The sequence below is a fragment of the Drosophila obscura genome, unplaced genomic scaffold (genome assembly GCF_018151105.1).
Source record: "Drosophila obscura isolate BZ-5 IFL unplaced genomic scaffold, ASM1815110v1 contig_179, whole genome shotgun sequence".
NCBI lineage: Eukaryota > Metazoa > Arthropoda > Insecta > Diptera > Drosophilidae > Drosophila > Drosophila obscura.
In genome coordinates, this window is record NW_024542766.1 from 939223 (window position 1) to 962724 (window position 23502).

The 23502-nt window shown below is 45.2% G+C and overlaps 4 protein-coding genes and 1 non-coding gene across 7 annotated transcripts; 3 read left to right on the plus strand and 2 right to left on the minus strand.

The window, feature by feature from the left end:
• The first annotated feature begins 493 nt into the window (after window positions 1-493).
• Window positions 494-566, plus strand: Trnar-ccu. The gene has a single exon. It is a non-coding gene; the product is annotated as a tRNA-Arg (tRNA).
• A 5965-nt stretch (window positions 567-6531) lies between these two features.
• LOC111072494 lies at window positions 6532-7719 on the plus strand. Its single transcript, XM_022364408.2, has one exon. It carries the CDS (start codon window positions 6569-6571, stop codon window positions 7652-7654), a length of 1086 nt encoding a protein of 361 aa, XP_022220100.2. The 5' UTR covers window positions 6532-6568; the 3' UTR covers window positions 7655-7719.
• A 2046-nt stretch (window positions 7720-9765) lies between these two features.
• Window positions 9766-14912, minus strand: LOC111072476. Its single transcript, XM_022364384.2, has 8 exons — window positions 14316-14912; window positions 13808-13915; window positions 12885-12972; window positions 12222-12673; window positions 11314-12020; window positions 11077-11247; window positions 10861-11014; window positions 9766-10783 (listed from the first exon to the last, which is right to left on the minus strand). Exons 1-8 carry the CDS (start codon window positions 14694-14696, stop codon window positions 10229-10231), a joined length of 2616 nt encoding a protein of 871 aa, XP_022220076.2. The 5' UTR covers window positions 14697-14912; the 3' UTR covers window positions 9766-10228.
• A 2508-nt stretch (window positions 14913-17420) lies between these two features.
• On the plus strand, window positions 17421-19661 carry LOC121403940. Of its 3 annotated transcripts, none has more exons than XM_041592286.1 (3): window positions 17421-17791; window positions 18808-18943; window positions 19006-19661. In XM_041592286.1, exons 2-3 carry the CDS (start codon window positions 18828-18830, stop codon window positions 19295-19297), a joined length of 408 nt encoding a protein of 135 aa, XP_041448220.1. In that variant the 5' UTR covers window positions 17421-17791; window positions 18808-18827; the 3' UTR covers window positions 19298-19661. The 3 variants fall into 3 exon arrangements, with proteins under 3 accessions (XP_041448220.1, XP_041448222.1, XP_041448221.1); XM_041592288.1 differs by having other exon boundaries at window positions 19030-19661; XM_041592287.1 differs by having other exon boundaries at window positions 17421-17703.
• Window positions 19662-21933: 2272 nt separating this feature from the next.
• LOC111072483 (phenoloxidase-activating factor 2) lies at window positions 21934-23173 on the minus strand. Its single transcript, XM_022364395.2, has 2 exons — window positions 22925-23173; window positions 21934-22856 (listed from the first exon to the last, which is right to left on the minus strand). Exons 1-2 carry the CDS (start codon window positions 23138-23140, stop codon window positions 22002-22004), a joined length of 1071 nt encoding a protein of 356 aa, XP_022220087.2. The 5' UTR covers window positions 23141-23173; the 3' UTR covers window positions 21934-22001.
• Between the last annotated feature and the right edge of the window lie 329 nt (window positions 23174-23502).

The window sequence follows — 23502 nt, forward strand, 5'->3', positions numbered from 1 at the left end:
CCCTCTTCACTGACTAACATTCTGCCAAAAATATCAAAACTTTATTGAAGCAAAAAGTTTGGCATGTCAGCAAAAAATGTTCGAGGGCAAATAACAACAACAATTGAAACATCCGCAGGAGCAGCAGCAACAACAGCACTGAAATACAACCCAGAAGCAACAACCCACAGTAGGCACAAGAAAAACCAAACTAGATTCGCTGACCTAAACTTGAAGCACTCTTGCAAATGCATCGCTCTAATGGCAGCAGCATATGAATCATAGCAGGCATAGCTGTCCGATTTTCATCAACATTTTCTATGCACACATCGACACATCGTCCATCTTTACTTACATACCTAAATATATGATATAGTGAAGAATTTGTTACCACAAAGATTTCTGTTTCAAACGATCGCGATCATTCATGATGGTTCCTGAGAATATATATGGTGTGCAGGAAAACAGGATGTGCGGAAGGGTTATATAGGCGCTTTTTTTACTTTCAAAACAAGCCCCAGTGGCCTAATGGAGAAGGCGCCGGCCTCCTAAGCCGGAGATTGTGGGTTCAAGTCCCACCTGGGGTTTTAAGTGAAATACTTTTTTTTTCGTGGTTTTAGCTATTTAGATTTTAGTGGCTGGTGGTCAGGGAGTACAGAAGTAAAATGAATCTGCTCATATTACTTAAGAATACCCTGCACCCATGAATGCTTAGATAATTTATTTTAATCGAATAAAAGCAACGACACGAAGTCTGATTTTACGATCGATCTGAGGTATACAGATAATAGATATATATGCACATAGCGTATGGAGTCGACGAAAATCTCGATACTCTGCAATAGTAAAAAAAACACACTAAAACTAACTTAACTTGCATATTCAGAACAACAAATCACTTCAAAAAAAAAACTTCGAAACAAAGCGACAAAAAAATGCCGCAGAAACTCACAAAAACATAACAAAAACCGAGCACCGAGAAAATTTGATAACAATGCGCTAGCGCAGGGGCAGGGTAGCGGTTTTCGTGTTTGGGTTGTTCCAGCTGATGTTACCAGCACATGGAAAACGTTTCAAAATCAAATTCTGCTGTTTTAAATCAAATTAACTGCAAAACGCGTGGGCGAAGGAGGATGGCCCGAAGAGGAATAACCAAAAGTCAACAGCAAAAAAACGTTTCAACGGATGACTTAGCTTGACTTTTTGATACCCGTTTCTATATTTTTGGCTTGTCTCAGTTTAAGTATTAACCTACTAAGCTAATTTTGTTAATTCATAATACCGATTAAGTGGAATCACCGAATCTGGAAATATATATTTGATACGAGGTATAAGACATAGAGGTTCCAGCAACTAAAATTCCCGGATCTCTACACAGGGAGTCTATAAAATTCGAATACCTTTTACCTTATTTTGTGTGTATGTTTCTTTTTCAGGAATGTTGTGCCAGCGCTTTGAGCGCAAGTCTGCCATGGGAATAATTCAAAAACGCACCGCCAGAGAATGATAGAGCGGGACGGACAAGGGAATTCCAGCACATAGCCCAATGATTCAGCGATGGCGTGGTGCCAGGACCAGGACCAGGACCTTAACCCAAGCTCGAACCCCGACCAGTCACCAGGACATTTGGCATGTCAACATAATTGCCTCGAATTAACTTTTTGTTTTTGCTTCCCAAAGCCCGTATATAGTACGTATACCAGCGACAACGTTTCTGGAACTGCTGCCCACTCAACTGGATGTGTGTGTTCCGTTGCTGTTTTTGTTTTTGCTTTTGTTTGTGCGAGCTGGAGCTGGAGCTGGACGACAGTTTTACATGCGCAAAATAATTTGGCTCTGACAAAAGTTTGATCACATTTTTTGGCCAGCCCTTGTTCGAGTCTCTCGGCCCTGCCCTGCTGTGTGTTGCCCTTTGTGCGTTGATTTATGCTGCAAAATTAAATGCCAGCACCACAGTTGTTGGCGTTCGCTAATTTAATTAGCGGCTTTCGTGTGTCTCCCTTTTGCAAATAGTTGGAAAGCGGTATTTGGCCGGCTGCAGTCGAGATGCCAGTGCAATGTTTTCCCCGACAAATAAGCTCTTCATTTTGGCTACTGGCGCGACGGATGCCAAAATATTTGTGGTGCGCATGGGTGACGGACTCAAAAGAGGGCCAGATTGTTACAGAGAATATAGAATCGGATGTCTCCGTGCAGAACCCACATATATTGCGTATCTGTATCCTTCTTTCCATTGAGTACTCGTATTGTTAATGAATTCCATTTCGTATTATCCATTCACTGTCTTACGTTTGACATTATCGATTGGCTTTCCTCTCTGTGAGCGCAACTTTCCATTTTGTGCTCTTTAATGAACGAATTTCGATTCGCAGCCATTTCCAGAAATTCATTTATTGGTCAGTTTTTTTTAATAAAGCCCCGCGCATACACAATGCCAGTACGAGTATGCACATGTATGTAGAGTCCTATCATGCGTCCAACAGACACGACACAGACCCAACTACAGAGACAGCGACAACGACAACGACGGCGATGCGACGACGACGACGAGGACGGCTCAGCTGCCCGGACCCGTGTGCTGATTAAAACTGATTTATTGCTTTAAATGCAATTTACATAAAAATCAGACAGTAAGTTTGGGCTGAAAATGTGGAGCAATGGGGAAAAACGGAACGCTTTTGAATACGTAAGTTGTAAATATTGCGCAAGTGAGTGAAAATGTTGTAAACCAATCCAAATATGAACGCATGAAATACAGGCTATGCAGGAGTTTTACCCACAAATATATTCCACAAAGATTCGAAAGAGATAATGAGATTTTCTCAGTTTTAGGGAGAATAAATTACACCTTAATATATTGACCTTTCGAAGGACTCTTATAAGATGCCAAACTGATCCTTAGACGAATCTATTGGATGACCACGTTGCACATGAAACTCCTCGGGTTCACTACCTTTGGCAGCTGGATTATAGTGATGCGTTGCATTTAATTGCATAAATTACTTCGATTCCAAATTTTGTAGTCCTTGGATGGCGCTGCGCAATTTTCGGATGCCGCAGAGGGAGCCGAAACAGAAAAAAAAAAGTGACGGCTTCTGCGGCTGGCCGCATATGTGGGCCAACTTAGTGGCAATAAGTTAAATTAGCATAAACTTAATTAGCATAAGAGTGTTGGGCCAACAGGGAGCTAGATAGAGACCAGGTGGGCGGGGGGTTATGTTGCAGCGTGGCTGCGGCAGATACAGACGCTCTCTGGTGCACCCACCAACCCACCCCTTTGCATATTTCACAGCAAATCCGCAGCGCATTAAAAGAAAATACGTGGCGGGGAAAAAAGTGGAAAATAAAATGCACAGCTAAACAATGGCAGCGCGCTTTCCCAGTTCCCAGTTCCCAGCTCCCAGTTACGAGTTGCGAGTCTGGGGATTGTGCCAATGAAGTAACGACCCGACCGCACACACTCTGCTTTAGCGATGTGGGGGATGTGGCTTGGATGTGGATGGGCTAAGGGTACGCTAAGTGACTGCTGTTACACATTTAGCGGAGGCTGATGGGATTGCCGGGTGATATGGAGACACAGATACAGCTAAAGCTAAAGCTACAGATACGGATACAGATACAGGTACAGGTACAGCCGCAGTTAGAGGCGAGCATGCCATGGACGCTGCTGGCACTTTCACATGAACAAATGTACACGACTTGCTCTCCTACCTGGCGCTTGATCCCCAGAGCGAACAACGCGACAAGATAAAAGCTGCCATACTAAATCTGCTGTATGTGCGCCCAGGGACGCGCGGGACCAGCTCAGCCAAACATCCGCTGCAGTTCCCCGACTGTTTCTTTGGCTCGGGCAACGCTGCGTATGAGCAATGCTCTGGCCCTGGCCTGGCCTGGCATATGCAAAATAATGCGCACACTACTCTTATGCTCGCTGGATTCACTTAGTCCAAGTGAATCTCACAAAAATTATACGTACAAGTATATCTGAATGCGAAGGCGCATTTCGTTCTGATTTTCCGACAAATTAGTATTTATGATAGCTGGAAAGTAGATTGTGGAATGAGGTGGGATGGGATGGGATGGGTACTTGGGATAATGCTCAAATAATTGCACACCTTTGGATTGCACGGCTTGAGCCGCAATAAATCATCGACCGTATCTGATTCGGATGCATATTCCATACACACAGCATATACACAGCAATTCCAATAAATTGCACGAAATACGAAGGCCCAGCATTAATGCAACCATTATTTAACAATTTTTGTTTTACTTTTTATCGGCGGCAGGGGCAGGCCTGAAGAGGCCAAAGTTAATTTCAGAGAACACTTTACGTGGTGCAATTTGGAGAGTCAGTTGCATTCAGACCCCGGACAGGACCGGACCGGACCAGCAACACATTTGGTAAGCAATAAATTGACCAAGCAGCCAACGCCATCATCTACTTTAAAAGCATTTGTTGCCCCACCCAATCCGGGCACTCCACCTCCAGCCACCGTTCGTGCCACTAGCAGAGATCCACCCGGGATGGTCATAGCCTCTCCCCTCCCCTCCCCTCCCCCCCCTCCCCAACCATTTGGCAGCCCGCAACACTCGAAGCGGCGACGACGCTAAAAAGATACCGGAAATGTTACAGGAAACAAAATGACTTAATGGCCGCGATTGCCACGGCATGGAATCGTTTCAGACATCGTCCTCTGGTCTTCTGGTCCTCTGGTCCTTGCTCGTTGCTCCTTGGTCCATGGTCCATGGTCCATGGTCCATGGCCTGCTGGCCATGCTGGCCATTCATTGCAGTTGCCGAGGTCAGCATAAAAGCATAATGGAAAGGTTATCGCTGCTATGGCATGACTGCTATGCTCTTTCACAAATCGAAATATTAAATATGTACATCATTTATATTCTTATTGAGAGTTGTTGCCAGAAGAGAGTTTCAATTTGATGCTGTTTTAATTTCAATATTTGATTAAGCCCATGCCAAAGCAGGTGAGGAATTCAATGTGCCTCAACGGCCAGCATCTATAAAAGTCCTATCGTTCAATGAACCGCTGGCAGCCGCCTTTGAATGAAACCGATGATGAGCCACCAAATGAGCAAGTTACGGGCTCTGGCTGTCCCGTGCATACCCAGCCACCGCTCAACCACGTAGACGTAATTGCACTGGCCACATAATTATCATAAGCTACACTGGGCTGCATAATATGGAAACGATTTTGAGGTTTGAATTTCTTTTGTGCCCAAACATATTTCTAATTAAATTAATTAAGCGAAGCGAGAATGTGGCAAGTATGCCAGCCAATTAGTGGAAAATGCAAAATTAAATGTCTGCTTTGGCTGTCTGCACAGGGTGCGAGGAGGTAGACAGACAGAGAGTGCTGTGGGTGGCAGGGGCAGGGACAGGGACAGGGACAAGGCAGGACCATCTGGCACAGTCGACTTATGGTCGGTGCTGCTGCTGCTGGTGCTGGTGCTGCCCCACGTTTGTCGTTCCTTGTCCACTCGCAGAGCGGAGCTCTTTGTTGGCCTCCTCCGCTCCGGCAATAATTGCGTTTAGACATGTAAGCTTTTGTTATACGGTCATGCGTGTGTTTGTGTGTGTATGGGTATCTGTGTGCGCCAGCGTATCTGTGTGACAAAGTTAATGACAGCATAATTAAACAAAACTAACAGCAGACTAATAAAATGTATATACTGCATGTCGCTCAAGGCCTTGCCACCTCTCTCGCTCTCGCTCTATCTTTGCATCTATCTCTCTCTCTCTCTCTCTCTCTTCTTCTTAAACGTTCTTCGCCTCTGTGTGTGTGTCGACGTTTGTCAAGCGACAATTAAAGTCATAATAAAAGCAGACAATCATTATACCTGTCCTTCTCCACCTGCCCCAAAAGGCCACCTTCCTCTCCCTCTCCCTCTCCCTCTCCCACGTTCTTTCGCCCACTCTGCTTTCGGTTAGTTATGCATAAAGTTCAGCACAAAAGGGTACAACCCGAGCGTAAACATGACGTTGATGGTCGCCCCCGCGTCGTTCCCTTTGTTTTGCAGGCATATAAATTTCAAAATTAAAGCAAAGTTTAACCTTTGCCTTTGTCACCGAAGGATATGTGGGTGTGTGTGTGCGTGTGTGTGTGTTGATACATAAAGGAATGTGTGCTGAACCCGCATCAAAGCAGTTGGTCAGCTCGCAATTCGCGTTATCGAATAATTTGCTTATTCAATTTAAAAATTACAGCAATTAAAATTAGTCCATTCGATTATTGTGGATCTCAAATGTGTCCCATATATGTATATATACGAAAGAATCACTCAAAAACTCCATTCATACTCATCTATATATGTCTGATTTGATATGATATATATCCGTTATATCATTAGCCAACCCGCATGCACTTTCACGCGTTGCACGTCAGCATGGGCAAGCAGCTGCTCAAATATTAACTAACTAAATAGATTTAAACTAATTAAATAGATGTAATCTTTAATCCAATATTGAATTAGTAGACGGCAATCCCATTGACCAAGCTCCCAGAAATGGTATAAAATGTCGGAGAACTGTCGGTAAGAGAGTTTCATTTGGCCAACAGTCGATCGAGAAGATGCATTTGAACAAGACAACGCTACTCTTGCTCGTCCTAACCGTCAGCGCTGGATGTGTTCTGGCCAAGCCGGAGCCATTCCTCCTTGAGGGGCTGTGGGACCAATTGGGGAATGCGAGCCAGCACATCGTCGACGGTATCATTGGTGTCGGGAAGAATGGATCGGCCATTGCTGAGGACTTCTTGGATAGCCTGAAGAACTCCACCAGTCAGTTCGCCCAGGATGCTGCCAATTTTGGAGAACAGCTCGCCCAAGCTCTCCACAAGGCAGTCGCTGATACGCTCTCAGGCTTCTCCTCGAACGTGCAGGCTGCGCTGCAGAATCTGCGTGGTGGTATACGGAAGGTGTCCGACCGAGTTAGGCGCAACGCCCTGCAACAGGCCCTGAAAACTCTCGAAAGACTCAATGCCTCGGCCGTAGAGCTGGAGGCCTCAATTGCCGAAATTAACGAGCAGCTGGAAGAGCAGAGGCAGAAGTATGCCGGGGAAATCAAGGAGCAGTGGAACGACTGGGCAGCCGAACAGCTGGAGCGCGTCGATGAGCAGACCAACGGTAGTGGCAACGCCGAGGCCGAGGACATCATCAACGAGTTGCAGAATCGCTATACGGCCTATCTGCACAGCTGCCTGGAGGAGTTGCAAGCTCGCCAGGGCCAGTACGAGCAGAAGGTCCACGAAACCATCACTCAGTTCCAAAACGCCACCAACGATCTGGTTGGACAAATCAATATCTGCCTGAAGCGCACTTCCGGAAGCATCTCATGCCGCAGGGGCATCAATAAGGCCCTCAACCAGCTAAGGGATGCACCCAAAGCACTACTCAGCCTAAAGCTGCAGGGCTTGCAACTACTGGGCGTGGGTCTCGATGCCAGTAACTGTGTAGGCCAGACCGTGGCCGAATATGCTCTTGAAAAGCCCAGTGTGCTGCGCCAGCTGGAGGAGATCATTGAGCGCTATCAGGAATCTTCCTCCGATAAGAGCTCTTCTTCCGAAGACAGCTCTTCCTCCGATGAGAGCTCTTCCTCCGACGAGAGCTCTTCCTCCGAAGATGACACTTCCACCGAAGTGATAACAACCACTACATAACTACGTGTAAATATTAGCTGGTGTGGGGTATAGCTGCAAAATAATAAAAATCACTTTCAATGCAATACATTTTGCTGAAGTTTTTTCATGCTTAAATGTATTCTCCAGCTGATTTCTGTTTTATTCGAATATAACCATTACAAGGAGAAAGTATATCAAACAAAAATGGTCCCACATTTAAAGCAGAAGCCAAATACATATAACAAGTGATACCTCTTCATGCAGGCACAAGAACGATCAAAAGACATGTCCCACACCTGCAGCTAAACGTAAGAATAACGATGGTATGGCAGTGTCAGCTAGCGATTAACTTCATCAAAGGATCCACACATTTTTGTGTGGTCTGCTTACGCATTCAATTTAATTGCAATTATGATGTCATTTGGCATTGGCCGCCTTGCCACTGGACACGAAATGTGCAATTTTTGCGCTGACCCAAGCGCAACGTGCATCGCCTTTTTAAGTGCAAATTCAGTGACGCCATTGAACCAGGAGTCAGGCAGTGGGGATGGTGGGCGATGGTGGTCGATGGTCGGGAGTCAAGAGTCAGGAGTCAGCTCGGCCATTTCGCCAATCGCGACCATTAAGTCATTTTGTTTCCTGTTACATTTCCGGTATCTTTTTAGCATCGTCGTCGCTTGAATCTGGCCGGGAGCTTTTTGGAGTTCTACTGGAGTATGGCTGTGTGTATTGGGAGGCAGCCAGCAATTTATTGCTCAGCAATCCTGGGACTGTACTCATAATGCACTTAATTTTCAACTTATTTATTTAATTATTTTCCTATTAATATTTGCAAATGCAACTGTGTTGCCACATGTGTTCATTGTGTGGTGCCTATAACTCTAGCTTCGTATATTGTTACTCTTCTGATTATAAAATGTGTTTACTGATTGGCCAGACGACGACAATATTGAATCAAGTCAAATAATTCTCATAATACTTTTAACTATAAAAGAAGCTAATTGAAACAGTTGTTATGGACGCATAAAAACGGAAAATGCACTCAACTCAAGTCAGATAGGTATGTACACTCAGAGCATTTCTCCTTTTTATAGATTTAATTGCAGAATGAATTCTTGGGTTCCCCTAAAAGTAATTTTCGACCTTCGGATATACTCATATTATTTCTCCTTTTTATAGTTAAATGTTTCGAATGAATATAGCGCCATGTAACGGTGTTAAAAGTGCTATATCAAGTATCGTGTTCATAAAGTTTTAGCTACAAAATAACTGTTCTAACAGTAACTCTGCTTATATTTGCTATAAAATCTTGGGGATTTAGTTCGAGAAATAGCCACCGAGGCGCCACTACTTTTATACATCAGCCATAATAATTTCCTTTACTTGCAACTTATATTGCGTATACGTAACATCCCCTTGGGGACAAACTCAGATTGCCTTGTTGTATTTCTGTTTATTTACGTTATGGTAATCGAATACATAATACCCACTAGTTATTGGGGTTTTTTTAATTTATTTACTTAACAACTAGATACACTGTATTTTTTATAATTAGTTGTGGAATTCGTTCATTTAGTATCTTATACTCATAGATGTCACTGCGCGCCTAAGCCAAACAAACCGAGGTGTACCATAAAGTTCGAAGCATTGAAAATTCGTTTCAGTTGTGTAGTTTGCCTTACCTAATTTGATTATGGATAGCACTAGACTAGGGATTAGCAAAAGTGGCCTAAACTATCATCAACCCATCGACTCAGAGTCTATGCGCTTAGCTTAGCTCAGAGGAAGTATCCCCCATATCGGCTTGCAACTAAAATGCCTTCCTACTCGTACAACTAACAGTTCATAGGGAGTTCATATTCTGTTCATACTCGTATCTATATCTAAGTATAAGTAGTTTTGTGCACTAGTACTCGCTTAGCACGAATTAATGGTTAAGATCTTATGTATTTCTCTTTAGGAATTATCTGAATTTAGCATAGGAATAATTTTGCATTAGTAGTACCAAAATCACCAAAATATTTCACCAAAGTATTAGACAACATAAAGTCTCATTGTTATTTGTTGTTTGTTGATTTTCGTTTCATAAGGTTCATAAGTTGCAAGTTGTTCATTGTGCCCAGAGTAATGAAACGTGGGGATGGGAGTTGGAGTTGCTTCTAATATCATGTCTATCCATAATACAACCAAATGAAATTTATCTTAGTGCTTACCAATTAGTTCTCAGTATATGTGGATTGGAGTCTTCTATCAAGCTTCTATGTAAAATACAGCTTACATCAAATTGTACGATTCATTGTACATATAGGGACTGGTATGTGTATGTATATACGGGGTACGTTGTATATATTTATCTATATATAATTTCCACCTTTAAAGCCATTGCTTTGGTTGAACTTAATTCTGAAGCGGATTTCCTTTTCTTTTTAAGGTGAGCAAAACATCTTTCAGAAGGGGGTCGATGTTGATTGCGTTATTGAGCATGTTGGCAATGGATAAATGTGGTCAGACAACCGCACTGAAGCACAACCAAAATGGACTCCCAGACTCCACCCATTGGCACAGAAACGAAAGCACGGACTGCGGTTAAATGTTGCCAGTGCAGTCCCTCACTCATTGATACTCCACCCTGGCCACGGGCAACCCAAAATCGTTGACTTCGAATACGATCAGCTTTCGTTTCTTGCGCACATTGGACGACTGGTGATGCGGTTGCTTCAGGGGTGCCGCTGCCGTGGTCCCTGTTGTGCTGCTCGTCGAGATTGGCACTGGCACTGGCTCTGGGATCGGTTTCTCTTTCCTCACTTCCGCTCTCTTCGTTGTCGTTGTTGTCGTCGTCCTTTTTGTCGTTGTAGTCGTTGTGGTTCTGGTTGTGGATCCCGCGGGTGGGGCCTTGCTTGGCTTCGTTGTTGCGCTCTCTTGAGCCCGGGCCTGATGCAGTATCTGATGCAGTGCCTTTGGCTTCTCGTTGGGCTGCATCTCGGGCTGTGCATCGGCCTCTTTGGGTCTGGGCTGTGGCATCGTTGGCAGTGCTGGCAGATCGCAGCGCTGACGCAGATGGCGGTACACGGTCTCCACCCGCTGCACCAGGCGGTTCACATACTTGGAGGTCGTACGATCTACCACGGATGGGGCTTTAATGCAGTCATTGCCACCGAACTCGCACACCTTAAATTCAAGCGAAGAACATACCGATATTTAAATCAAATGGGGGAGAATATACATACTCATTTGATTGAACTTACACGATAATGCTGCAAAATGGCCTCCTTGGGGGGCACATTGAGGGATACCTGGCCTGGTGAGAACTCCCACACAAAATGATTGCCCGCCTCGACCACGGCCTCTGGCTTGCAGATGTACTTGGATCGTTGCTTTTGTGGATGCAGCTTAAAGCGCCTGTGGAACACACACAAATAAACACAACTCTGATTCTTCGTACTCCTCAGGGGATTACTAACCTGCGCGTCTTGCGTTGGGTTACCAGCGATGCCCGTACATTGGCGAGCTGTTCATTGCCTCCCACGATTCCGGAACTGGCCAGCGGATCGTCGGTGAACTGAAGGTAGTAGAAGGCATTTTGGAAGGAATAGGCTCCGGTGTTGCGGTTGCGAAAGCGTTGATTCAGGGAGCTGAAAGGAATCGGCAACAGCGATGAGAACAGACGGCGACAACAATTTGGGTGCGTGCCAACTCACCCAATGAGCTCGTTGAGGGTGTCCGAGTAGCGCGGCACAATAAACTCATCCAGATCCACGAGAGCCAGATACTTGTATCGGTACATGGTGCGGTAGAGGCAGTCGTTGAGGGCCGCGAACAGGCCTTCGGTGCGGATCTCCTTCTGACTGCGCATGCGCAGATTCCACGGCAGAATGCTGACCGTGGGCCGTTGGTAGTGCAGCGATTTGAACACTTTTGGCGTGGCATTGTTCGCCAGGCTCGCCGGCTCCATATCGAAGGCGGTCAGGTTCCCAGGCACCAGGCCCTGCTGATAGCTCTGCAATACGCAGGAGGCGTGCGGTCCCAGAGTGTGATTGTAGAAGGTGAAGTGCGAGACTCCGAGCAGGGCGTAGAACTCCAGGTACTCCATCAGATACAGCGCCTTGTCGTAGTTAAAATGGAAAGGCTTCACGCAGACGGCTATGCGGTCGGGTATATTATCGCCGCTGGGCGGCGCCCGAGGCGGCACATTTCCCCTTTTGCTGTCGCCAGTGCCGCTCGCATTACGCTGATGCGGTGGAAAGTCCCGATCCTGATCAGTGTTGCGAAGTGTAAGCAGATTGCCAGGCGGCGCCCGAAGCCGGGACACGACGCTCACATACCGTGGTGCATCCAGGGGTGGGGCTCGCACCGGGCAGAGGATGAAGCAGGCGCTGTACTTCAGGTTCCAGTTCTCACGTATGATCTGCGATTCAATGTTTCAATGCCAAATAAATTTAGACTTTTCATAAATTAAAACAAAACCGTTTTTCATTCTATTAATCTTAAATTAGTTTTAGACCGTTTCTGGTAAGATTTAAAATTAATTTCAGCCTCTTTGTTAGCTTCTTTGAGTTGCCAGGAACCCTGTATATGAGGACTTTTAGAGGAAACGTCTTGGACTCACCTTGACGCGGGCCATCACTGTGGCTGAGTTATATTTGGCACGGGATGCGGATGCCCCTGGCTCAGTGCCGTTGGCGGGGGGCGGACCGAACCAGAATCGGCACCAGACACGTTCTGGACCACGTGTCTTTGTGGCACCGACAATGCGCACCAGACGTGCTCCCTCGCGCCGATCAAAGTAGGCGGAGTACACAAAGAACTTGAAGCGGGTGCCGTTGACAATTTGCCAGGCACCATCGCTGGGCGCCGTGCCAAATGGAAAGTGGGGCAGCGTCTCCTCCACCTTGTCGGGCAGCATCTGGCCCCAGGGTATAAGCGGGACATTCACACCAAATGCACCCACTCCAGTGCCGCCGCCAGGTCCAGGTCCAGGTCCATGTCCAGCTGCAGCTCCAACTCTGGCGCCATTGAGCAGCATGCCGGCCGAGCGTTGACCATCGGCGCCTGCGGCTTCTGTGAAAATTGCGAAATGCATGAGACATGCGGCGTATACGTAATGGCCCCTTTTGTCATCTCATCTCATCTCCTTTGCAATCGAATGCTCCTCAAATTGCATTATGCTCGCTGAACGATTTCGACCGGGCCATTGTGTCAATGATTGCTTTGGGAAGGCAGGCAGGGATGCTGTGCGGATGCGGATGCGGATACTTTGGCTTCTACTTACCTTGAATTTTTAGTTTATTGTCACGAAGCTGTACAAAACCTAACTTATTATCACTCAGAATGCTGTCATCCAGTAGATCGTAGTCTTCCTGCAAATGAAAAAAAAATCCAAGGGAAAAATAATTCATTTCCTTTGATGCAAAGAATGGCAAAGAACGCTGCGCATTCGGCGAGAAGCACTTCGATACAATTTCGATAAGGTTTTTGTGTAATTTAATGTATGTACACATGTATGTATGTACATTTGAAAGTATAACAGCAGCACATTTATTTGGCTTAGAGGTGTCAATTCCATGTCAATTAACTACTGGAAATACCATTTAATAATACAAATAAATATAAAGATAGTAATAAATGTATGTAGATTGATAGACAGGTGGATAAAAGTATAGCTTACTCGCTTAATTCATTTAATTACCAAAAATTAATATTTTCTTATATACAATATATGTACATATAGATATGTACGACACATGAGAATTGCATAGAAAAGCATCACATTTAATTGATACGTGTGTATGTATACCTTTTCTATGCTCATTATCGCCTGTACTCCCCCTTCTGCCTCATCCATTATGGAACATTATTGCACTCACGCTACCTGCGTTGGGTGGAGAGAGAATCATAGATAAGACATTGCGATGTTCTCATCTCAGTTGCCATTCCATAAAGTTTTGTCCTCTGGGCGGCAAAATATGCGCAAATTTAAGGGCCATACCGAAGCGGTTGAAGTGCTAATTGTGGCACCCATAGATTCGTATTAAAAATGCAAATCCCTTTGCCCGGCCAGCCAGCTAAAAAATATGCGCCAGAATTGGCATATTCCGGCAAAAACATCTTTTGTGTTCCCACAGCCTTCACTGCTTAACTGCTGAACAAGTGCAGGCTTTTGCAGCCATAGCAGATTTGCATAGAAAAACTTACCTTAACATTATCATAATCGGGCATCGAGTCGCCCATTCGTCCGAGCAGGCCGCCACCGCCACCGACCTGCCGTGTGCCGCTGTGCATGCGGTCGTCGATCATGAAGACCTGCAACGAAACGGAGACAAAGGCACAGAATATGCAATATGGAAATGTTTACTGTGGCTAAAAATTTGAATTTCAAGTTAATTTCCTCAGCTCCCAAACTCCCCCACCCTCACTCACATAATGAAGCCCTCAGCTGAATATTAAATTTAAGTTAATTTTACACTTTTCCTCCCATTTGATAATATTTAAGTTGCATAGCTGCATAGCAGGCGGAAAGCTGTTGGATTATAAATATATAACTACACGATATCAGTCCTATAAAAATGGGGTATCGGGAGATTAAAACCATTAGTCGACTAGCAGTTAGTGGTCGGAAAAGAAACGAGTTCGCTAGCGGATAAATATTTTAAAATCAAGAGTCCTATACATACGATCATATGTTAATCTAGAGCTCACTCACCTCGGTCAAGATGATCAGCCCGAAGACGGCAAAGAAGGTAATGACAATGAGGAAACTCATGCCGGATCGCTCCCTGGTGCCCCACTGCTTCTTGCCCCGCTTCATTGTGGGTGTCAGTGAGGTGCGGCCACTGTGATGATGATGCTGCTGCTGATTCTGTTGCTGTCGCTGGGCTTGCTGCTGCTGCTGCTGCTGTTGCTGTTGCTGATGATGCTGATAGCAGGCGTGTGAGTGTCCTTGATGTTCGTAGGTTGTTTGATAATGGCCCAGCAAGGAGGCCGTAGAGCCCGAGGTGTTTACGGAGCTGGTGGAGCTGGCGGAGCTAACGGAGCCCCCCCTTGCCTGCTGCTTGTACTGAGGGGGGCTCCGGCTATTCAGCATATTATATTGGAGTGCAGGGAGCAGGGGTATTAGTTACAGCTTTCAGACAACAGTTTATTTTATTTTTAATTTCAATTTTACGATTTTATAGATATTTATTTTCTCTGTGCACTTTATGATGGCGATAAGCGATTGATGATTCGGTATTTATATTTATTTATTAATTTGTTTGTCATTTTATTTTATTTTATTTCCATTTCAATTTTCGTAAATAAGCTGGGAAATGATTCTCATATGTTTAACGGATAAGCGGAGCAAAACAAAAGTCCAAAAAGAAAAGCCTCTGAGAGCGAGGGAAATCCAGAGACAGACAGAGAGACAGAGAGAGTGGTGCGCTCTCTTGGTACTCGAACTTTTCCTCGTTGGCCAATTAGAAGTGAAAAATCAATAAAAATCTGTGCAAGGCTTTGCCCGAAACGATTCACCATGAAAGCACGGGACACAATCCCATTTGATTATTATAATTACTCTATTGGTGGTTCGGATTGATCTCTATGCGATGATTTATGTACATTGCTCCCCAGGTGATCTTCCGGCAGATGCACACTTCAACTTTCATCACCTTTGTACAGCATTCCACTCGGCACTTAACCTGCGCTGCCAGGACAAATTTTCGTTTCACTTTACCCTGGCAACCGATTTCGATATGCACTTAACAATTTCTTTGGCCAATAACTTTTTATACAAATAATGGCCTACACCGATTTCCCGAAAAAAGTCCAAAATATTTAACACTCGGCAAAAGCAGCAGGAAAACAATGCGGCACCAGCTGAGCACCACAGCTCCAAGGACATGCGCACAGGACATTGTCAGAGGGAAGCAGCTGTTCGAGGGCATGCGTTGCCAGACCTACCCACCATCTAGAATAGAACAAATCGAATTAACGGAAACTTAGTCCTACATTTAGTTGATGGAAACATTACATGAGGAGCAAAGAAGAGAACGGTCTCCCGTGCTCTGCCTAGAACCATTCACCAATTCACATATCTAAATGCTTCCTTTACCTTTATTATACATTTTAGGAAACAGTATTCTCAGTCGAAAAACCCACCAATTATTTTCAGCAAAATTAAATCCATTAAGTCCATATACTTAGGCCAACGATGAAGCACATTCCCTGGCCACACACTCGCTTGTACTCGGCACCACAGAAAGTGCTTCAATTCGATGGCTTCTTTCATTTCCGGTGCAACTTTGTGGCTGAAGAGTGGGTCCATCCCACACGGCATCTCATGGCTGGCAACTAAATATTTCTGCTCAAGCCCTGGCTGGACAAAAGAAATTAGCGGAAACAATAAACTTTCGCAAACTTTTTGAAAACCAATAAATTCAAAGTGTTTGGAAATCAATTGGGAACAAATTGCAACAGGCAAAAGCGACCAGCTAGAAAATCGGACAAAAGAGAAGCGAGCATATACATACATACATATGTACATATATGTACATATACTATGTGTGAATATATGTATGCGGATATCGAGTACGACCTCCGCCCATTATCCCTCTGTGTGCATCTCTCCATTTGTGTGAACATTTTAGCCAAGCAATCGAAAAGTTTGCAAAACAAATATGCAAAGAAAAAGGTGCTCGAAGAACCAGCGGGAAAAACAGTTTTGTTTGCTAAACTTTTGTCATTGTATAGTCATCGTTGGGTTGCGAAGCTAACAATGGCACTGCACTCGCCAAAAATTCCCAGAAAAAGGAAAGGTGTCAGCAATGCAGCAGTCTCTGCACAGTGGATGATATTCCTGTGGATTAAGGACCAATGGAGATATGGTTTGGATATAAAAGACAGTATCTGACAGCATCTAACAGGACATCATTCCAATAAGAGTCGTTAAAACATAATTTAATAAGAGGCAATCATCAATTGAATCAATTAACAATGAAAAAAATGAGGGAAATATTCGAACTATTCACATTCAATTTCAGCACGAACCAACTAAGAGATTGGGTAAAGGACAAAAATGAGAATGTGGCAGTACCTTGGCAATACAAATAGCCAGAATGCACTTCAGTCTGCACCCCAACCCTAATCCTAGCCCACAAAGAGGCAGGCACTCGAATGCATTCGTCGTTGCACCTCAAGTGAGATTAAATAAAACTGCAACGAAATTGAAATGAAAATTCAGCAAGGCAAACAAATTCGGAAGGGAACAAGCTATTGCCAGCATCTATGAGATACATTCTCCTTCCTCTTGCTCAACGAAAATATATCATTTATATACATAGAATTCTCATACTTGTACGTATATTTGCCGGCAACTTTCCCGTTGAAGTGCCGTTGTGGCAGCTTAAGATACTGCCACTCCACACCAATCCCCAACCACCATCCTCCAGCCGCACTGCCCGGGCATAGGCAACTTAACTTTGATGAGTTTGCAAAGTAAAAAGTAGAAACGTGGATGGGTTACTCGTATATTGCCGAAGAGGGCCAAGTGCGGACTTATGTACCTGTGCCTCCAGCCTTCTGCCAGCTGCAGTTGAGTGCGTTTGAAATTATGATTAAAATAACGAAAACGACGAGGAGACATGGGCAAATATTAGCACGGATCTACCACTGTTTGATCTGATGTTAATTGAACGCTTAGAGGGACTACTGAACCCACAATCCATATTTCGATTCCAAGTCTTGACCCTAAAGTATAATAACTTATTTCTATGGGAAACTTTGCGTTATATTCTACAAAATTCTTACTCTACTAATGTAAAACAGACAGATATTTTCGATCCATAGAACCCCGAGCAATTATTTCCAACCGATTTTTAATTATCTTTTACTTTCCTGGTATCTATGGATAGCTGTTGGCATGCTTCGGGGCATTTCATTAATTTCACTTCATTTTGATGCTCTCCCTATCGTACGAATATGTGTGGGAAGTTGTGGACTAGGACGGGGCAGAGGCAGAGGCAGAGCACACGTAAGGGGATGGAGACAATGATGTCTGGAAATGGCTTGCCTTGCATCACTGCAGGCGCATATCTGCCGGATGCGCGGCTTGTTTGGTAATTTCCTTAACGGATGTGCATGCAGTTGCAGGAGCAGCCGCAGGATCTGCAGCTGCCAGCAGACGGAGCCAACAGTGGAGGGGCAGTGAGATGGTCAATGTTTGATAGTGTGTTGTTTAAGTATGTGGGAAAAATGTGTAAAAATGGCTTAAGCACAAAATTTGTTTGCCAAATTCCGGTTGCTACAAAATTGTGCATATATCCCGATTCGGTGCTCATGGAGCCCACAGCCTTTTCCAATTGATTAGACACTTGTGGGCAAACACCAAATCTCGAAATTCACCAAGCAAAGGCCACATCTTGTCCACTGGACGCTGGAGCCTGGATCCAAGTCGATTGGTAGGCAAATGTGAAACAAATCGTGGAGACCAAACACGCCCTGATCGACCCCTATTCGGTGGCCTTTAACTTCTCCAGTGCTGCTCTTCGACACTCTTCAAATGCACTCTGGGGACTTCTTTTCGTTTCGTTTCGTTTCGCCATAAATTAGGCAACAGATTTTTTCCACAGCCAGCCGTGTCAACGACAGGGAGTCCCCTTGAATCTGTCTGTCTCTCTGCCTGTCTCCAATGGGCATATACGAGTGCATTGCTGTAGCAAGAATATCCATGGGGGCCAGAGCAGAACCGACAAAATCCAATGGATGGGCAATTAATCTGCCCACGTCCGGGTGTCCCGCAGTTCGCTCAAAGTGCATTACAGTTTTTTTGTGCCACATTGGATTCAGCAGGGGACATTTCTGGTCCCCTTTTTAGCTCCAAATATTTCTAAAGAAATTATTTGATAACATGGATTAGCACCACATCGAGCGGGAGATACTCGTAAATATTTGATTGCTCTGGGATTGGTGGTCAGGCTGTTAAGTGGGGGCCCCCCAAACGGATGCACAATTAGGCTGAGTGCCTGGTTAGTTTTCTTCGTCTTCGTCTTCTTCAGAAAAGTTTTCTTCAAATTAGTGTGAAAAGAGGAAACGGAAGAGGTTGAGTAGGGGGGCTGCGTGGGGGGTGGTGCTATCAAATGCAGAGGCCACAAGTCTGAGACGATTTCGACATAAATTCAATAGAACGATGGCAATAAGTGCATTAGCAGCATATTTCACAGATTGGCAGACACGTCGCTAGATGTGGTCCTGTGGCCAACCGGAGAACCAACCAACCAGACCAGACCAGACCACACCATCACAGGACAGAACAGGACAGGACAGCAGCACAGACAGTTGCCATGCCAAGACCAAGAAGTAAGCCACAAATTGCATGAGATCATAAATATTTCAAGCATAAAGTACGAAATATGCAAAAGTTTTCTGCTTTCCTTTTCCCTTAGCGTCGGTGTTGCTCTCGATATTGCCAATGCCATTGCCATTGCCAGCCCCAGTGGCCAGTGCTCTGGCAGTTGCAGTTCGCCAGATACGAGGGACGTCAAACGAAATAAGAAAAATATATTGCTAAATTCTCGCACAGGAAACGGGAGCAGCAACAGCATCAGCATCAGCCAGCGGGTGGACAACGGGCAGAGCTCCGTTGTCCGTTGTCCGGCACGTGCACTACGCCCAAATGGCAAGCGGAAGTTCAAAAGAGCAAAGGACATGTAACGCTATTTCGCTATTCTTCTCTGCCGTTACTCCTGTTCTGTCCGCTTCGCGCAGTTTTGGCCAAGCGATTGCGGCAACAAATTTGCAATAAGCAATTTTTAAATTTTCAATTTGGGCAGCAAGGACAACAGCATCCCTTGGGTTGGATGAGGACATGCAAAACAGCAGCCACATATCGCCCGACACCATAATTCATCTGGAGTTGCCAAAAAGCCCGTTTCTGCCCAAAAGACACACACAGCAGGGTGTAACCAAACAATTCCGTGGCAGGTCTGGTTCAGCCAGATCACACCGTTAACACATTAACATTCAAATATGGCCATTAATGAACAATAAAATAGCTGAATTCGAACTATGTCTTAAAGAAGAATCCACACACTCGAACCGATTTCTAAAACAGGGAATTTAAAAGGTATACCAACCGTATTGCTGAGTCCTGTGATTTAATGGTGATCTCTAAGGGGCAGCTGCAGTTTCCGCACTTGAAATTCTGGTCTATCCACTGTCCACTGTCACCCCTGGATTGGGTTAAATATAACTTAACCTACAGTGACCCATTAAAGAGCTATAAATAGACCAGTCTGGGCTGGATAAGTGGGTGAGAATTGCATCTTCCTGCACAATACACCCTGCCGACAACACGTATACGTAATACGTATCTATTACCGAGCATTTGAATGCTGCGATGATGGACAGGGGATATGGAGGTGGATCAGCTGTGGACTAGTTCAACTTCTGCGTCATATCTTGGTGCACAATCGTCGCCTAAGTGCACCTAAATTGAATAAAATTTCGACAAGTTTTAGTACACAAGCACGAGGCAGGCATACAACACTCAGCGAGAAATTGGTGTGTAGACAGATTGGGATGTAGATGCAGATGCAGATGGAAGTGGGAATAGTTTCGAGACTGTTCGATAGACACACGACTTAAATGCGAGTCCATACAATAGACCTAGTCGCGCACTGTACGTATGTACATGTGTGCAAATTTGTTGCACAGACTTCATTGGCGGAGATTTACGCAACTTAAACAGATTGTCAACAACATTTGTGAAGGATGCAATGAGGTGGAAGAAGTATGTTTGGGGAAGGGGCTGGGACACGACATGCGTCAAATGTGTAGAAAGTAAACCTGTGTCCTGTGCCTGCTGCTGCCATGCAAACTTAATTTGTTGAATCATGTCCCAACACTTCGGAACAGATGTTATCCTCGAGGAAATGAATACTATTATTGTCGATTCCCAGCCTCCTACGAGTACGGCTATTGTTTCATTATACACATGTTCAATGTACATCCTCGTATCTCAAACTAGATGCCAATTTATGGACACAACACCCTCACATCCCGCCCCACTACAGCATTCAGTTTTGCGGTGTGAAAATTTCAATTATTGTGATATGAAAATTTATTATATCCCTTTGTTGAACGAATCGGAAGTTCATTTTGCGTTGATGGGAATAACATTATATTCATGTATGTACATATGTAACCAGGTAGCTATGTGATTTATACACCCCCAATGCTAAAAAGAATTGCTGTAATAAACGTGTAAATATGCAACTCATTTTTTAATCAGTGCTAAAATATTATTTCTATGTAAATTGGCCTAACACTCGCTCGAAGAGTTGATTAGAAATTCAACCTATGACAGGAAAAAAGGCTTCAGCTAGCCACCATTTATTCCGAAATTTACTCCACTTAAATAACTCATTCTCAATGATTTTCTGATCTACTCAGCTTTGAGCACAAATCAAAATTGAGTTGAGTCACCACTAGAGACTCTCTTGAGACCAAATCTATCACTCAACGTTAACTGCAAAGCGGCTAGAGCGACTCTCTTAGCTGCCTTTTGACTCCAGCACGCACTCCACTCCGTTTTTGTGGCTCTCTTAACTGCATTTTGGCTCCGGCACACACTCAACTCAGTTGTGAGTGGAGCATAATATTCATGGCTCATGCCAGCGACTCTCTTAACTGCAATTGGACTCCTGCAAGTCCCCTAACATGAGACAAAATAAAAAAGCAGATAAATGGGACACCAATACAACATTTCGACTCATACAATTATTTGAATATTTCCCATTATCGTACATATAATTTAATAGAATATATGTTATGCGTTTCCTTCATAAATGTATAAAGTTTGAAGAACATATTTGTTTTTTGTTTAAACTTTATAACGGCGTTGACGGTAGTGGCGAAGGATCAACAGTAGCCCGAAACTGAGCCACATCCAAAGAATATACGGATAGATGGCAGCTTTTTTTTCCACACCCTTTTCCATGTCCATGACGACCACAAAGTCTCGATAATTCATCACACAGGATTTACAAATTTTAGGGTTATCACTGACCAAGTCATCCTGATGAAAAAATTCCTCAAGAGGCCATCCATGCAACGATCCAGGCATCAGCGCAAGACCCAGCATCTGTATCAGCAAGCAGAGTCCCAACATCCCCAAGTTCTACAATATTTGGCAGCTTAAACAAAACTGAACTTAACTATGCCTCTGTCCGGAAACGACTGAAGCCAAAAGCTTGATCGTTGGCTATGCCAATTCCACGACTGGCAATGCTCCGTCTGGTCAGGTGAATGCCATCCGATCGGTCTTGGAAACAATTACACACACAGAATAGTTTTTCGTTGGAATAATCATTGTTTATATGGGTTTGGCTTACAGTCGATACGATACCCAATCTGGTTACACCATGTACTGCCGTATGTCGAGATCGCGTTCCCTGAGCTTCTGGTCTATCCACTGTCTGTAGAACTGCAAGTTCGTGTAAATTCCAAGCAGCTGCGGGCCTTCGCAGCGCCCAGGCCTGGCCAGCAGGCCGGCCAAAACGAAGCGATCGTCGTGGCCAGGGAGCGGACACATCAGGGGCACTCCATCCATGCCGCCATCGCCACAGACAAAGTCCCCCTTGTCCCCGCCAGCGCAGAGCAGCGTGTCATTGAGGGAGTACCGACGACCCAGGTAGGACAGCCGTAGTTTCGCCATGCACTGATCCCGCGGCAGGGCGTAGAGAGTCCAGCGCTTGGGCAGGGTCACGGAACCACCGAAATCGCTTCGACGCCAGCCGGAAACATAGCACTGGCTGTAATTGTACACCATCTGGGGCGGAGGCAAGCAAATCAACTGCACATTGGGTGCCAGCTCGAAGGGAGGCGTCTCCTTAGCCACCAGCAGCACTGCTATGTTGTGGGCCACTGGTGTCTGCGTATAATTGGGATGCAGCAGCAACTCGGCCGCCCCACGGGTCTGATGGGGCTGCGGCTCCAGCTGTACGGCGGCATCCCATTCTCCTGCCACCAGGCGAAGATTCTCGGCAGTCTCGTTCTGCACGCAACGAGCCGTGGTAAGGACAGCTTGGGGTGATATGAGGGCTCCACTGCACAGATAACCATCGGCCCCATAAATGGCCACCAGCCACGGGAACTCGCCGAATTTCGCCTCCTGCTGCTTGTACCCCAACGGGCGGAGATAGTACCAAAGATCATGACGTCCTCCGCATTGCCAGGAGTTCGCTCCCTCCAGAGTTCTGGCTGTGGGGAGCTGTTGGAGTAGTGTACGAGTACTTGAGTGTCCGTCTGCCGTCGGGTTCAATATGGATCTGTACTCACCGTTTCGTGGGCATTGCAGCACTTCTCCATATAATGGCACTGCTCATCCAACATGGTTCTGCTGCGATCCGGATAGAAGTGCCCGTCCACCATGAGACCCTCGTTGCACTGCTCGGAGGGCACACAATGCTTTTCCGGAGCGCAGCTCTTGTATCCCAAAGCGTCCGGCGCAAGGCAGCCTAGCAGGCACCCAACCACCATCGGAGTGAACCACATCGTTGCACTTGAACTTGAACTGTGCGGCTCGACCAGTGGCTTTTATAGCCTCATCAAGGGTCAGGCGGTGGCCAACCTCTTGATTGGGTTAAATATAACTTAGCCTACAGTGACCCATTAAAGAGCTATAAATAGACCAGTCTGGGCTGGATAAGTGGGTGAGAATTGCATCTTCCTGCACAATACACCGTGCCGACAACACGTATACGTAATACGAGCATTTGAATGCTGCGATGATGGACAGGGGATATGGAGGTGGATCAGCTGTGGACTAGTTCAACTTCTGCGTCATATCTTGGTGCACAATCGTCACCTAAGTGCACGTAAATTGAATAAAATTTCGACAAGTTTTAATACACGAG

Coding starts and splice junctions, on each gene's coding strand:
- LOC111072494 (XM_022364408.2), top strand. CDS start 6,569: ATGCATTTGAACAAGACAACGCTACTCTTGCTCGTCCTAACCGTCAGC.
- LOC111072476 (XM_022364384.2), bottom strand. CDS start 14,696: ATGCTGAATAGCCGGAGCCCCCCTCAGTACAAGCAGCAGGCAAGGGGG. Junction 12,973..13,807: donor CCGATTATGATAATGTTAAG/GTAAGTTTTTCT, acceptor TTTCATTTGCAG/GAAGACTACGATCTACTGGA. Junction 12,021..12,221: donor CAGTGATGGCCCGCGTCAAG/GTGAGTCCAAGA, acceptor ATTGAATCGCAG/ATCATACGTGAGAACTGGAA.
- LOC121403940 (XM_041592286.1), top strand. CDS start 18,828: ATGTGGTCCTGTGGCCAACCGGAGAACCAACCAACCAGACCAGACCAG. Junction 18,944..19,005: donor TGCCATGCCAAGACCAAGAA/GTAAGCCACAAA, acceptor AATATGCAAAAG/TTTTCTGCTTTCCTTTTCCC.
- LOC111072483 (XM_022364395.2), bottom strand. CDS start 23,140: ATGTGGTTCACTCCGATGGTGGTTGGGTGCCTGCTAGGCTGCCTTGCG. Junction 22,857..22,924: donor GCTGCAATGCCCACGAAACG/GTGAGTACAGAT, acceptor CTACTCCAACAG/CTCCCCACAGCCAGAACTCT.